This window comes from Xenopus laevis, chromosome 9_10S (genome assembly GCF_017654675.1).
Source record: "Xenopus laevis strain J_2021 chromosome 9_10S, Xenopus_laevis_v10.1, whole genome shotgun sequence".
Lineage (NCBI taxonomy): Eukaryota > Metazoa > Chordata > Amphibia > Anura > Pipidae > Xenopus > Xenopus laevis.
In genome coordinates this window covers 52,127,376-52,142,920 of record NC_054388.1, presented here as the reverse complement: position 1 = coordinate 52,142,920, position 15,545 = coordinate 52,127,376, and the positions used below count along the sequence as shown (strand labels likewise).

Sequence of the window (15,545 nt, the reverse complement as noted above, 5' to 3'; positions counted from 1 at the left end):
AGATATCAAACTATGGCAGCATAGGTATTCCCCTGTATTATGCACATTTCAGCAGAAACAGCCCCTTTAGTTTGCTCATAGCCTGTACGGAGAGATACCGTAATCTATAGCAGCATAGGTATTCCCCTGTACTAATTTTATGGCAGAGACACACGTGGAGATTCGGGGAGATTAGTCAACCAGCGATGCCTACCCGCCGGCTAGAATCTAACTCGCCGGCGGGATGGCACTCGTATAGATTTGTTTTCCAAGTTGCCCGAAGTTTCCTCGTGAGGCAACTTCGGAAAACTAAGTGCTCTGACTGCCATCCCACAGGTGATTTACATTCTTGCCAGAGGGAAGGCAGTTTGGGGAGATTAGTTGCCGAAGAAGAGCTGATTTTTCACCGTGCATCTAGATCCCCCTGAATCTCCAATGGTGTTGGAAGCTGTAGTGCACTCACAACACACACGTTAGACCATAGCATTTAATGTATACTGCCTGGGAATTCTGTGTGGAATGCATTTAACACCCGTGTTTCCTCATGATTAATGGTTTAAATGGCTCATGACAGTGCTGTTGTGATATAGACAAGTTAGGTAGTACTGAGGGGTGCATGACAGTGCTGCTATGGGATTCACAGGCTTTGTAGTACTGAGGGGTGCATGGCAGTGCTGATGTAGGATACACAGGCTGTGTAGTACTGAGTAGTGCATGACAATGCTGCTGACCCTTATAAGTCCTTATTGTAATGGGGTAAATGACTCAAAGTGACATTGTTCTGTCCCAGGGCCCCTGCGCCCCATACCTGGCAAGCCAATTGAGAATGTCCCCAGCTGCATTCTGTACCACCCCGCATGGAACAGAGGGAGCTGCTGGGCGGATACATCCTTGACCTTCACTGACTATTTCCAAATTATAATTTCAGCTTGTGCAAGGCTATTTACAGAAGGTATTGCATCACCAGTATCCACCAGATGGGCAGTGTGAGCCACCCAGGTGGCAAGTGGTTGTGCAGCTACAGAGTTGTCAGAGACTAATTACAAGACCCTCAGTCTCATGCCCACATACTTGCTCAGAATTAAAAGCAGGATCTGATATATATGTGCAAAGCTTAGAGCTCCTTTCATTTATGAGCCAACTGGCGTATCGAGTACAGCAAATACTCTGCAATATCATCTACTGCCTGAGGTATTTGTGGGTGGAATTTCCTTAGCAATGCAGAGTCCATGACAGAATCACCTGTATGGAAAGTGTAACTGCTCTGTATATCTGCTCCTTACACATGCAAGAGCACTAAACTCTTCCCCAAGGAAAGACTGTGTCTGTGTCACTTTCCCTTTAGTGTGATACACAGGCTATGTGGTACTGAGGGGTGCATGGCAGTGCTGCTATAGGATACACATGCTTTGTGTTACTGAGGGGTGCATGACACTTAAAGGGAAATGTCAGTGTCACTTTCCCTTTAAATGATTTCTCTGCCTGGGCTCAGTATTCGGTGGCATTCATTTCCTCTCCTTGGGCTGTTTCCGCACTCAGACTCCCAGCAGTGAAGGGAGGAAGTCAGTATTGTCCAAAGCTAAATGGGCTTTTCCTCTCTAGTGAAAGATCGGAAAGTGAGTGCTTTGGGGCTGTGCACCTGACAGGCCTGATAACACCATTCTCCTTGCTCGTCCTACAGAGAGAGTGACCTCACTGGCCCGGCCCATTCAGGGACACAGTGCTCTGGGTGGGACCTTCTCTCATGCAGTTGGACATGCTAGAAAGGAAAAGCAGGTTGACATTATGCTTTTTACATACATGTGATATCATATGGGTGGTGCCAGGCCTGCACTGGGATGCAAAATAGGCCCTGACATATCAAACACACAGAGGCCCAACCAATCCCTCACCAGACCACTAAATAGTGGCTGTCTGTGGTGTCTTACAGCAGCTCCTACTAGAATATATAGATTGCCTGGCCAGGCCTGTGAGTTTCCCAATACCTGCTGTCCATCATCATCATCATTTAGTTGCAGTTAGTTCTAGAAGTTTAGCCGGACTGTTGCCCCACTGGTGACCTAGGCCCCTCAGTAGTGCCAAAAAATAAAATTCCCTGTGCATGCATGGTCTCATTTCTGCTCTGCCCCAGCCATGCCCTGTTATATCAAAACTCTGCCCATAATCAGTCCAATGTCCACTGCTCTTTGGGCCCACCACTGAATGAGGAACCTTGGGAATCACTTGCACAAACACTTATTTTTTTGTGAGACTGTCAGGGAGAGAGACCTTGTACCCATCACATAATGCAGCAAGCCCATTATCTGCCCAGTGGCAGAATGCACAGTCCATTAGAACAGATGTTCCTAAACTGGGAGTCCATCTGAAGGTGAGCCAGGGTAAGATTTTGGTGTGTATGCTTTTAAGCAGGTTCTCCAATAGCAGAAGCAGAAATGTCCCTTGCCACCTACCATTTTGTTTATTGGAAACCACCAGTGCGAATGATGACTGGCATGCTCCGATTTTGTAGGTGACCCATGTCTCTCCATGTGCCTGTATCACCCCACAGCATTCTGATGATTTTTTTGGAAGAAAAAATTGCGGGTTGGTGAAGAAATTATTAATTATTCTTTAATGAAGGCTTCAGGTTGAATTATTAGTCATTAGGCAGTGGCCCCCAACCAGTGGCTCATGAACAACATGTTGCTCTCTGACCCCTTGGATGTTGCTCCTAGTGGCCTGGAAGCAGGTGCTTCTTTTTGAATTCCTGGCTTCAAGCAAGCTTGATAAAACCATGTATACTGCCTCCTGTAGGCTGCACGTTCACATAGGGGCTGCCAGTTGTCAATCACAGCCCACATTTGTACCCCAATGAACTTTATTATTATTTTTACTTTTGGATTTGACATGGTGCAAAGAGCAAAATATGGAGGGGCTCAAATGGATGCTAGGGGTTGTAGCACAACAAATTTTAACAGAAGGCATCTTGCTAGTTTGTATTTTCACTCTCTCTCCATCAAGCCATGAATGCAGGAACGCTGCGCCTTTATGAACAAGTTATGATAAAAGTGTATATATTTGGAAGTCCCTCCCCTGCCACTGCCTTCTTTCCCCTCTTCCCTATGATTAAGGGAATGTGATTCACTGAGAGCTTCCCATTAAGGCTGCATTACTCTGCGGCTGTGCATGCCAAGAATTTCCTGTCGTCTGCTGGGGACGTCACTGGGGCAGCACCGTGTGTGTGATACTTGGCCCTCTCCATTCAGAGTTGCCTGCTCCTGTATATCTAGTATAGGTCAATCTAAAAATCTGCTCCTGTAGTATAGCAGGTTGGGCAGCACAATTTGGACACACCCCTTTTAGAGCCCACAGGATGCGAGGTGCACATATAAAGACAGATGTGAGTGTCTTCTGTCTCAAAAGAGGGGGCAAATACAATCTGGCCTTTGTGTGCACCCATCCCTGCACCTGGCCAAACTTAAGGAGACTCATTGCAGGAAATAGCAGCTTTGCCTTAAGTTTGTGTTGTGGTCTCCTCTTGTTATATCTATATAGAAATAAGTCAAATCAACTGGACTTGATGTGTTTTTCTTGAACATGTTTGACCAGTCATCCAACTGGCTTCGTCAATTCAGAATAACTTGTTCATAGGATCTTGCTTCGCTAAATATCCTCTGGAATGTTGGATTCCAATTCCAAGCTCCAATCTTGCTAATACAATCAATACCTAACTTAATGACATCATTGTGGATTATGATAAACAGATTATGCTGATTGGAGCAACTTTCTAGAGGATATTTAGCGAAGCAAGATCCTTATGAACAAGTTATTCTGAATTGAGAAAGCCAGTTGGATGACTGGTGAAACGTCTTCAAGAAAAACACAGCAAGTTCAGTTGATTTGACGGATTTCTGTAGATATACCATGACCAGTGCCGTAATTAGAGGGGGGCGGGCCCTGGTGCGTGACGCGCAGCCGGGCCCCGCCCCCCCTCCGTACATGACAGATTTCACTGGCGAGCAGGCTGCCGGGGGGCCCTGAGGGGGTGCGGGCCCTGGCACCCCCTGCTCCCCCGGTAGTTCCGCCACTGATCATGACCTGGATGAATGAGAACTTTCACAAACATGTCTCCTCTTGTTTTGCCATGCTCAGGGAATCAAGTTGCCCCTTTCACATAAGAAGGGGTATCCGTTATTTTTAGGGGCAGGACACTGAGCTCTGCTATGTGAGAAAGAGGGGGCAGTTACATATCTGAGAACAATTTTATTAACAGTTTGCCATTTCTAACTCAGGAGAGGTCGATCATGTATAGCAAGGTTTTGGAGTCCGTTATTCAGGACAGTCACCTGGGGCATCTCTGCCATTAGGCAAGATGAATAAATGGTTGTTGTATAATAGTGGTGAAAATACCCCTTTGTAAAGAAAAACACTTTGCTACACTGTGTGTCTGTCACTGCTATGTGTACGGTAGCCAGGGTGCTTTCCATTAAATCATATTGCAAGTAGTTTCTGACAGACAGGAGATTTTATCTCTGTTTTGTGCCAGAGGCAGTGGTTGACAAAAACCCCCTGAGTTCCATGTGGCACAGTTAAAGGGTTTCTGTCATGATTTTTATGATGTCATTTTTATTTCTAAAATACACTGTTTAAACTGCAAATTATTCACTCTACAACATAAAATTTCATTCCTAACCCAACAAGTGTATTTTTTTAGTTGTAATTTTGGTGTGTAGACAACCATCTCAGGTCATTTTGCCTGTTCATGTGCTTTCAGGAAGAGCCCGCACTCTAGGATGAAACTGCTTTCTGGCAGGCTGTTGTTTCTCCTACTCAATGTAACTGAATGTGTCTCAGTGAGACCTGAATTTTACTATTGAGTTCTGTTTTTAGATCTACCAGGGAGCTGTTATCTTGTGTTAGTGAGTTGTTATCTGGTTACCTTCCCATTGTTCTGCTGATGGGCTGCTGGGGGAAAAAAGGGAGGGGTGAAATCACTCCATATTGCAGTGTATCATTAAAGAGTAACTGAAGTTTATCAGAGCACAAGTCATATGACTGGGGGCAGCTGGGAAACTGACAACATACCTCCCAACATTTTGGAAATAAAAAGAGGGATAAAAAAGTTGGTGCATGATATGCTGCAATTGTTTTGACCTTGGACATTTTTGTGGCCACACCCCCTAATTATCATGTTCATTTTACAAAATTTGGCAAGTTATGAAAGTTTGAACATATTTCTGTGTTTTTTTTCCAGTTATTACAGTTTTGCTAATGAAGGTGAATTGCCCTTTAAGCTGTGAGTCTCAGGTCTCCAAAGGGACTTGTTACAATTACTTATTTGCTTATCTTGAAATTGTTACAAAAGTATCTGATATGCAGCTGTGGCTGTTCTGGGCTCTCTGCCAAAAGCCAATTAAGTTAGAAACTTTGTTTCTTTTTCTGGCTGTTCAGTGCAGAGTAAAAATAAAGACTTTCCAGTACAAATGAGGGACTGCGGGTTGAGCTGTCAAAAGAGGGACTGTCCCTCTAAAAACGGGACAGTTGGGTGGTATGTGACAATATGTCTAGCCCCATGTCAGATTTCAAAATTAAATATAAAAAAATCTGCTTGCTCTTTTGAGAAATAGATTTTGAAAAATACAATTTTTTCCCATGACAATTTTGAGCATGGGCTTTGTCCTGTACACTTACCAACGCATGACTGTATTTACTAGTTTAACTATGCACAATGTAGTGCAACTCACTGAATATCCGTATCAAATCGCCGCCAGGGGGGTGGATTAGAAGACTTGTTTGTTTTTGGGTATAAGCATGTGCCCCCCCTGGGGACATAAACCAGAGGCGAGAATGTGAGGCCCCTGGCAGAGAATATCAGGGGCTGGGAAAGGGCATGTTACAATGCAAGCAGTCTTTCTGAGGGTGAGGCTAAACCCCTAGCCACCATACCTGTGCACAAGGGGCCAGCATTGGCCAATGACCAGCATTTGAATGAGGGGGTGGGGGTATTCCATGTACCTGAGATAATTAGGATAAACAACCTTCCAGATATGACTCACTGGGGCTCCGTCAGCAAACGAAGAATTTTAACCTCTTGTCTTCCTGTTTTCCTTTCCTGCAGTTTGCCGATTGTCATGCCACAGAAAATGTGAAGCAAAGGTAAGGCGGAACTATTTTTTTTTGGTCTTATTAGCTTTGCACCTTTATTATTTACAACAAGTATAGCATGCCCAGTTACCCTTTAATGCAGAGAAACTTGTAGGAGCCTATGAGATTTTGGTTCCAGGGAGGTTTTGCAGAGTGTATTTATAACCTTGGTACCATGAGGGAATAGTGAGGGACAAAGAGCTTACACTTATTAAAAGGGAACTGCAACCCTTTAAGCGCATGCTGCAGGGGGAGAGGTTTGCTTGCAAGCTCCTGTGCCTTGAAGTGTTGCACTGACAGCTCTTGTGATGAGGGGATTCAGAATATCATTTAGAAGGAACGTCTGCATTTCCCTATAGTGTCGAGCATTAACATTTGAATCTCCAGCTGTTACTGAAAAGCTGCTCTCAGCAGCCCCTCAGCATCCAATGTATATTGAGTTCTTCTAGGGGTTGTAATTCAGCAGACTCTGGTGAGGAGAGAAATCACCATGGACACAGTGTTATTGAATTACTTATGGGTTCCATGGCCACAGTGTCACACAGAATTAATTCTATTTTAGCAAGAGGCCCTAACGAATGCCTTGAATATACATGAATATGCTGATGGGATTTCAATCTACACAGATACAAATGATGAAAACATACTGGTGATGGGTAGTGCTAGTTTTGGGTCATGGCACACAATGTCTTGATTGCTGGTAGAAGCAGTAACAGCCATAATGCCAATATAACCATGTTGAAAAGCATTGCTGACATAAAACATGCGTCCATACTGCTTAGTTAACAAATCTCCGAATGGACCTTGCCAATAAATAAAATGAAAAAAAAAAGCCTAATCGAATTGTGTTCCTGTCCATGCCCTGGTCCACTCCGTCCCCTCCCTATGCAGCCTGCAAATTAGCTCTTTGCATTTCTTACCCCCTTCCTCTTCAGTTGGGCCTCTGACTGGAGTACCAGCTATTCTTTCTTGACGGTGGCCCTGTTATAAAGTCTCAAGTAGCTCTGGGCTCGTAATTTCTTTCTGTATATTGGCGATACTTATTACAGGAATTAATCATTGATGTAACAATATGTAGTGCTGCAAGTAGTTTCCCATTGACTGCACTTGTAAGGCTAATGTCAGACTAGGAATATTAATGACTGTTAACTGTGGTGATCCAAAAAAACCCTCTCCACCTGTCACCAATTTCCCTGTTAATCTAAAGGGAGCCACTGTTCCAAGGGGTGACGGAAAACCATTTCTCAATGGAGGACCCTCAGTCACCACTAGGCAGGCTTCAGTCTAACATAAGCTTAGTGGCCACGAATAGTGACAGGTGGGCAGTTTTCTCCCCCCAAAACACACATAACTGGCCCAGCTCTACTCATGACCATTACTAACATGGTGCATGGGGGAAAGATCTGCAGTGATGCCCATTGTTCTATCACCAATTTGTTTATGCTAAAACTCTCTGAAAGAAGAAATAAAAACCAATCGTAAGGCTCTGTGGCTCAATAATCATTGTTTTTCCAGCCCTCCCCTCAAATAGATAAACCTTATCCCTTACATCAAGGTTCTTGTAGATCCATCAGCCACCAACAAAGCGCTCAATAAAAGGTATTTGCTATTAAAAGCGCTACCGTTTTCCAGTCCATAAACCTGACGTTCCCAGTGCCGCAGGGCTCCTCGTGCAGCAGCAGAGATGTTAGGAAAGAGCATCTTTATGGTTTAAATGGCTGAGTGATCTGTTTGCTTTAGTTATATGTTCTTGTTATTTATGGCAGTTAGTATAGTTTGCTTTAGTTTATGTTCTTGTTATTAATGGCCAGGCCTCCAGAGTGACCCATAATGCAGCTCTCTGTGATGTTCCAAGGCTGCACAGCGCAAGAGAGCAGTTAATGAGGCTTACCTCACCTGTCAACCATTTTCTCTTGCATTCCTGGGTAGAAGCTGTTGGCACATGCTTTCCATCACCTGCTCCTGCCAAGATATTCAGAAAAACAGCTTTTAGCTTAATTTTTTTCAACAATGTTGACATTTGGTCAATGTAATGGGGGGGGGGGTTAGGAAGACATTCCAGGTTATATAGCAAGTGTGGCTGCCAGTGGATGCTGGGAGATGTAGTTAAACAACATTTAGAGGTGTCTACTTTTATGTTAACTGTTATCCAGATTGATGGATACATTGTTGATGTGCTCTCCCGATAAGTTACCCTAGACCCCCATTATTATTATCACCTAGGGGCCAAACCATCATGATTTTACCCAGCATGTTAGTGGGAAATAGTCCACTTGTTTAGCATCCTCGGTATCTGGTAGTGGCTCATGTGTATGTTAAAAAAAAACCCTGTTACAACCTGGTGCAAGAACAGAACCTGTAAGAGAACAGACCAGAATATTAAGTTCCGTATACAGAAGTTTCCTCATGCAGTTCCTTCACTGTTCCTTAAAGACTTTACTGGAACGATAACCAAATTCCAAATAAAACGTGCCACAAAAACTGTAACTTGGCTTTGTTTGAAAAGCGACACCTTATAAATGAATGGAACATCAGTAAGTAGTGAGTCAGAACTCACCACCAGCTGGATAAGAAAAGGAAACATTCTGTACTGTACATCTGTGTTGGATTCACAGGAAAAGAATTTATTCTGTGATTTTGCCTTGGCTTTCCACTGGCTCCAGCTTTCATTGTGTGTATGTAACCCGCTTATCCATGTTAGTAAGAACCTACTGGGTTAGGGAAAGGAAATATTCTGTAAGTTTGCAGCTGAGGTGGGAATCATTGGCTCAGTAAATTGCCCCCATCTCTGTCTTAGCCAGTGGTATTATTTTCCTTGGCTATTTATCCAGACTCCAGTTCATGGAATAGCTTGCTTGATAAAATGTTACTGGATTCTTGGAGTTTTAGTCTAGCAACTTTTGGGGCCACAGTTTTATGAAACAGTGTTCTATTTGGACTAGTGTTGTGTATGGTCTCCAGATATCTCTAAAACATCACTCTGCAATGTACGGAAGACTATCTGTATTGCTCTGGAAGGACTTGGTGATCTCCAAATAGATTGTGAAGGGCTTAATGTTCTGTTGGATCTCCAGATGGTTGTAGATGATGACTCTCGGGGTGATACTAGGGATCACTACACAAGGACTCAAATGTATAGAAAAACCTTCAAATAGGAGGGCAAGCTAACAGCTGAGGAATCTCAGTCACCATCCTCCTTTTTTTATGAGATCATGGCCGTCTGCCTCATAAACTTAATGAGTATCTGAGCACAGGTTGAGGCCATTACCCATTCGCTGTGTGGGGTCACAGTGGGGTCCAGATGTAGGAAAAGTACAGATGTTTGGGCAGGAGTAAAGCAATAAAATTGAAACCAAAAAGCAGCAGTGGGGGATGTAGACCAAGAAGCAGATCCATGGCCCTACTTGTGAATGAGAGGGATTATTAACTTTTGAACGGCAGCTAGAAAAACTTTAATGGCCCATTATTGTCCAGTCTTTCTGACCGCCTACACATGGAAGGAATGAAAAGAAAAGAGATAAATAGCCACAGGCTATTATATTAGAGACACCTTTATAAGAAAACTTGCCTTTCTGTAGAAAGGGAGACTGTTGGTAACATGACCACATCTTTCTATAGAAAGCCACTCTCTATTCATACAGGTTACTAGTCATCAGGTGTTCCTAAATCTCACCCTCTGCCAACCTTTCATTTTGGGAATAGGTGCTTAGGAGTTTCATTGACTGTTGGTGAATAAGACTCACAAGATTACCATTCCAGGAATGTATTGAATAGTCAGATATGGGCGGGAGAATTTTGCCTGAAAGATGTGAAAGGGAATTGCAGTCGATGGGAAGTTAATCCTGCAGTTTGTGCATCATCTGGTAGCTGTTAGGGCTGCAGAATATATATCCATGCAAGTCCTGTTTCTCTGGCTGTGCCTTGACAATGATTTGTAACCTCCGCACAGGACCATTTAAAACTAATTGTTAATTGGTTGATGTGAGATTACAGCATTGACACAGATTGGTTCATGTGTTCCTTATTCAATATTATAATATATAGTGAATAAAGTACCCCCTCTTGTAAAATATAAGGATATTATAAGTTACCAAGGAGTTTCATGACCATATAAAAACACGAGGCTGAAGGCCGAGTGTTTTTATACAGGTCATGGAACTCCTAGGTACATGAGCAAGAAGTAATATTCAACTGGGGGTACTTTATTAATTATAATACACTAATTTTAGTGAGTCATGTGACAGAAATTACATCACTACTCACCGTTTATAACTGATGACATCACTACTCACCGTTTATAAGGATATAATTTACAAGATATTCATGGCTTTTGTGTATTATATATATATAATATATGTTGGAGGCAAGCACTTCTCGTGTAGCAGGTGTACTGTGCCTGGGTGCTATCAGCATCAAGAGTAGATATTCATAAAGAAGGCGAGCACTCTCAGGGCTTATGAAAAAATAAAGTGAAAATTTATTAGAGCAAAAAGGAGTTGCTGGCGTTCCTCTAGCCTTTCTCATTTCTCTTTTGAGAAAAGCTAGAGAGCTAGCCGAAACGTCCGCAACTCCTTTTTGCTTTAATACATTTTCACTTTATTTTTTCATAAGCCCTGAGAGTGCTATATATATATATATATATATAAGCACTTCAACATTTCTTCTTAGTGATGGTTTATTTCACTGTGCATACCAACGTTTTGGCCCACGTTTCAGACCTTTTTCCACAGTGAAATAAACCATCACTAATAAGAAATTTTGGCGTGCTTATCTTCTCTATTGTAATCTACTAATTTTGGATAAAGCACCCATCTAATCAGGTCAGAGTGCGGATACACACCTGGACTTGTTGGGAAATATGAGGATATTAGAAGTTTCCTCGGAGTTCCATGACAGGTATAAAAGCACAAGGCTGAAGGTCATATGGTCCTGGAACTCTTCGGTGACTTATAATATCCTTATATTTTACAATAAGGTGTACTTTATTCACTATATACAAACACCATATACTACCTGTATATCTATATCTGGGTGTCACAGCAATAAAAGCATATAAAATGAACAAAGCTGCTGTACTCTCAAGATTTGAAAATTTTTAAAGAAATGTATTTAGACAGAAAATACATGCAGAATACTTGACATTTTGCTTCTAAACAATGATCTTCATCGGGTAAACAAGTGTTTTTTAATTGTTTACATACTCCTGATGAAGGTCCCTGTATAAGACTGAAATGTCCTATATAAATAGAAAGATATATATGGAAATTCAGAGGCATAAATTGTGACTCACATCATTTTCCACCCTGGGAAGCAGTGAGCCCTCATGGGGGTTTATTGTGGAAAAATGCTTTATTAAGTGCGAGAGGGATCCATCCAGCAGCCGTGTTAGTTGTACTTTTCCATTAATTTAGTGTGGGAAATAGTCTTCACTGGAATACAACCAACAATGAGTTCTTGAGCATTGCCCCCCTTCTGCTCCATTGCAACTTATCTCTCCACTGTCAAACTTTAATGGCCTCACATCCCAGCCCTCTGCACCTGACATCTCCACTGTGCTCTGTACCTACCCAGCTGTTCTAATTCCAACTATCCTACCCTGCTTCACTACAGCTAAACTTCTCACTATCTTACACACTGATACATCCTTCTGTTTATCTACAGAAACCCCCAAATCATCAGTTCTTATTATGCCCCCTCATCTGATCCCATCATTCTAACCTTGCCACTTTTCTCCACACTGTCCAAATTGTTCAGATGCCCACCCTTCCGATATTTCTGCTTCACTAGGCTTTCCACTGTTCAATGCTACACGCCTATCATTACCACTCTGAATTATGGTGTTCTTGTGTTCCGTATCCACAAAAGGCTTCTAATGCTAACCCATTCCCAGCAGTGTGCTTCACTCCCTTTATGCTCCTTACTCGTATTTTCCATATTCACATAATTCCCCCAATATTCACCTTTTTGCATCATGCCCACTTAGGTCCCCATGTGCTCCAGTCTTCTCTTGCCTACCCATCCTATTCTTGTAATTTACCACCACAAAACTATCCCGTGGACATCTTTCACCAAAATCAAGTAAAGTCCACCCATCCTAAACTTGTACTCAGCTCCTACTAAACTCTCTGCTATTCCCCACACCGGGTTAATTCTTTTAAAGTCTTCCTCACTGTACACGCGTATTCATCCCACCCTTATAGCCTTTGATTCTTACCCATTCCTATCTTCAGTAAGCTCTATTATACTAGCCCATTATTTTCTTTACCTCCTGAATAAACACTATGCTCTGTTCATCTCTCTTTTCCATCCTGCACATTAAGCTCTTATTAATGTGTGTTTCAACATCTTCTCCATTCATCCCTTATCCTCTTCTTCCAAGTGCTCCCTTCCCTCACTCCCTGGTTATGTTAAATCCACTGGAACTTTAATTCCACCTATGAGCCACTGCATGTTCTGAAGACATATTTGTTACCTGAACCCCAAACACACATTCTCATTACTTCTTGCTCATGTTACGTGTACACCAGCCTTTATTATTCATTTTAATTCTCCCAGATATTCAGCAATTTTGCTAAATAGTGGAAATAAAAAAAAATAATGCAGCAGAACACAAGGAGTGATTTCTGTTGGATACATTGTGGACTCTGGGCCCCTATACTTTCTATAGCCCTGCAGAGAAGCACTGATATCAATGACCTGCAGCCTCCATCTGCTGTTGAATTACAACTTGTCAAGTTCTAGTTAATGAAAGCTGCAACTTTGATTATCAATAATGGAGGTGCCCCAGGGGGATGTTTTTTATTCAGTGGATAAAGGAAAAATCTGTTATGTGACAACACTGTGGGGCAGACGTATATAAGGATGTTATACAACATAGCAACATTGTATCATAAAAGTAACTGAGATTGAAAAACTACACACAACTATCTTTTCCACTTTGTCCAGTTTTGCTTTGGATACATTGGATTTTGAAAGGGAAGTACTGGGGGAAAATTGCTCATATGAGTACAGTGGGCCTGGAGAATAAAATACTTATAGTAACAATCATAAGTAAAACTGCTGCTGCTGGATCTTAGAATGGTTTATAAAACGAATACATTGTAACAGTGCAGAACTGACTGGTAACAGGCACGTTAACTGCTAGTAGAGATGGATTAAGACCGCATAAGCTCCTTGGGCAAGGTACGGATTTGTGGGCCACTTCTTATACTGCCAGTGTCAGTGTATTATCTGTCACCTTTTGCTAAGTCACTTATGACGCTGTGCTCCACACTGTTACCCTGACCAGGTCTCCTGGCACTATTTTGGGTCCTCATTTCTTGTAAGACTACAGGAAGGAGCCTTAAGCTTCACTATAAAGATTAATGATCCAAATAAATAGTAAAAGATGAATAAAAGTATAATATTTTAGGGGCAGCTTGTATCTATGAATACTTACCAATTGGCAAATCAGGTGGCAGATACTGTAGCCATAATAAGATTTATGAACCATTTAATGGAATAACTTTTCTACTGACTGGAGATATATACAAACCTCTGACTGTATTCTTTATATAATGTGTGGCTAAGTGGTTGCTGTTCGCTGGGCACAGAGAGTCATGTTCCAAGATGAATCTGTTTTTTTTACATCTCCTTAAACCCGAACATTGTTACGCCTGAGTCCCTTAAATGCAAATCCAGATGCTGGTAATAGCAGAGCTGTTTACTTGGTTGAATGATAGCCCGAAATCTGGGAGCAATTCCATGCCTGATTGTGCTTGTGTACTAATTGAGGCAGGGTGTATCAACCAAATAGATTGGCCATGCAATTCTTGAGAATATGGACCACTTCTACAACATTTCTTGCTGCTGCAAAACATCATCATATAGTATCAGATATACAGGTCAGGGAACTCTTCAGCATCACTCATGTATTATAAGAGATAATGTACCCCCTAGTGTAAATTATAAGGATATTAGAAGTCACTGAGGAGTTGTGTGACTGTATTAGGACACAAGGCTGCAGGCTGAAATATACGTTACAGGGAACTCTGTGAGTATCACTCATATATTATAATGGATAAGTACCCCCTACTGTAAATTACAAAGATATTGGAAGTCTCCAAGGGGTTATGTGACCATATTAAAACACAAGGCTACAGGCCAAGTTATACATGGAACTCTGAATAGCATTCATGTTTTATAAGGGGTAATGCACCCCCTACTGTAAATTCTAAGTATTTTAGAGGTCACTGAGGGGTTCTGTGACCATATAAAGGCATATCAAATACACAATTTTTTGTTAATCATGTATTAATAAGGACAGTTCAGGGTTTTTGTAACCTACTGATTTAAGACTCTCATACAGGTCATGAACTTCAGGTTGGTGACTTACATGTTGGAGGTTCAAACTGCTGAAAGGACTACTTCCGGGATTTCCCATAAATCTTCTGATATTGGTGAAAGGTACTCCTAGTTTAACAGGTCACAATCTGAACATTGCTTTCCTTAGCTTATTTCTACATGAATAATGTCACAGTTGTTACAGAGAAGTTGTCACTCATATTTGATAGGAAGATGCTCCATGACATCCACATGGTGACAGTATAAAAAAAGGTTTCTATTGTATTTTCAGTATTAATATTACTCAGGTATCATATTGTATAACTGCTGTTTAGTACTTGGGTTATTTCAAGTGATTGACACCCCATCAGAGGGTGGGAAGTGTGACCAAGCCGGAACAATATATCTCATCTACAGGAAGTCATTGGGGAAGTTGGATTCACAGAGATATCAATATGCTGAGTGTTTCCTATTGTCCTTCTTTCTTGCGACTGCCGTGTGTTACACTTTGCTTCTGGCAGTGGCAGTTTGTGGGGGCCGACACATCGCACACACATGTAATGTTATTGTTAATGACAATATATAAACACAGACAGAAAGTTTTCCCCTAAGTTAGGATGCGAGCATCCATGTAACCGCACCAAATAAAGGCATTCTGGGATGCATCCTGTCTGTTCCTTCATCATACTATAAATAAAGGCAGATGTGTTTCTAATGCTAATATATGTTATTTTGGCAGGCAGTTAAAATGCCGTACTTTACTCCTGATATGTAACATTCCTTCTGTGCTTTTACACATTGCTGTGGGAGCTGCCATATTATTCCCTTAAACATGACATTGTGAGGGTTTAGATTATTGTGTGCCCAGAACATTCTTTAAAATCATTGTATTTTATATAAACTGGGGGGAGCTGTCATACTGTTGCCATGAGGTTAAGTAAATTACATATATACCTCTCCTTTGCATTTGGAACAGAAATTCCAAAGCTCAGAAATATTCATGTATCTTCTCTCTTGGACATGAAAACCAGAGACGGTGCTAAATGGAGCTTGGCTTTATTTATGAGGTTTATGACAAGTTATAAGGTTCTGCTGGAACGCAACCAGTTGCAGGGCCCCCT

General features: G+C 41.8%; 1 protein-coding gene across 6 annotated transcripts in view; it reads left to right on the top strand.

The window, feature by feature from the left end:
- The window catches only part of tns1.S (tensin 1 S homeolog), a 199,378-nt gene that overhangs the window by 72,234 nt on the left and 111,599 nt on the right, over window positions 1-15,545 (top strand). For 5 of the 6 annotated variants that reach the window (XM_041578022.1, XM_041578024.1, XM_041578025.1 and 2 more), the window contains exon 3: window positions 6,077-6,114. In XM_041578022.1, the coding sequence (XP_041433956.1) occupies window positions 6,077-6,114 (38 nt within the window). Of the gene's footprint in view, window positions 1-6,076; window positions 6,115-14,527; window positions 14,548-15,545 lie in introns of those variants that run through there. The other variant, XM_041578027.1, reaches the window with a different exon arrangement.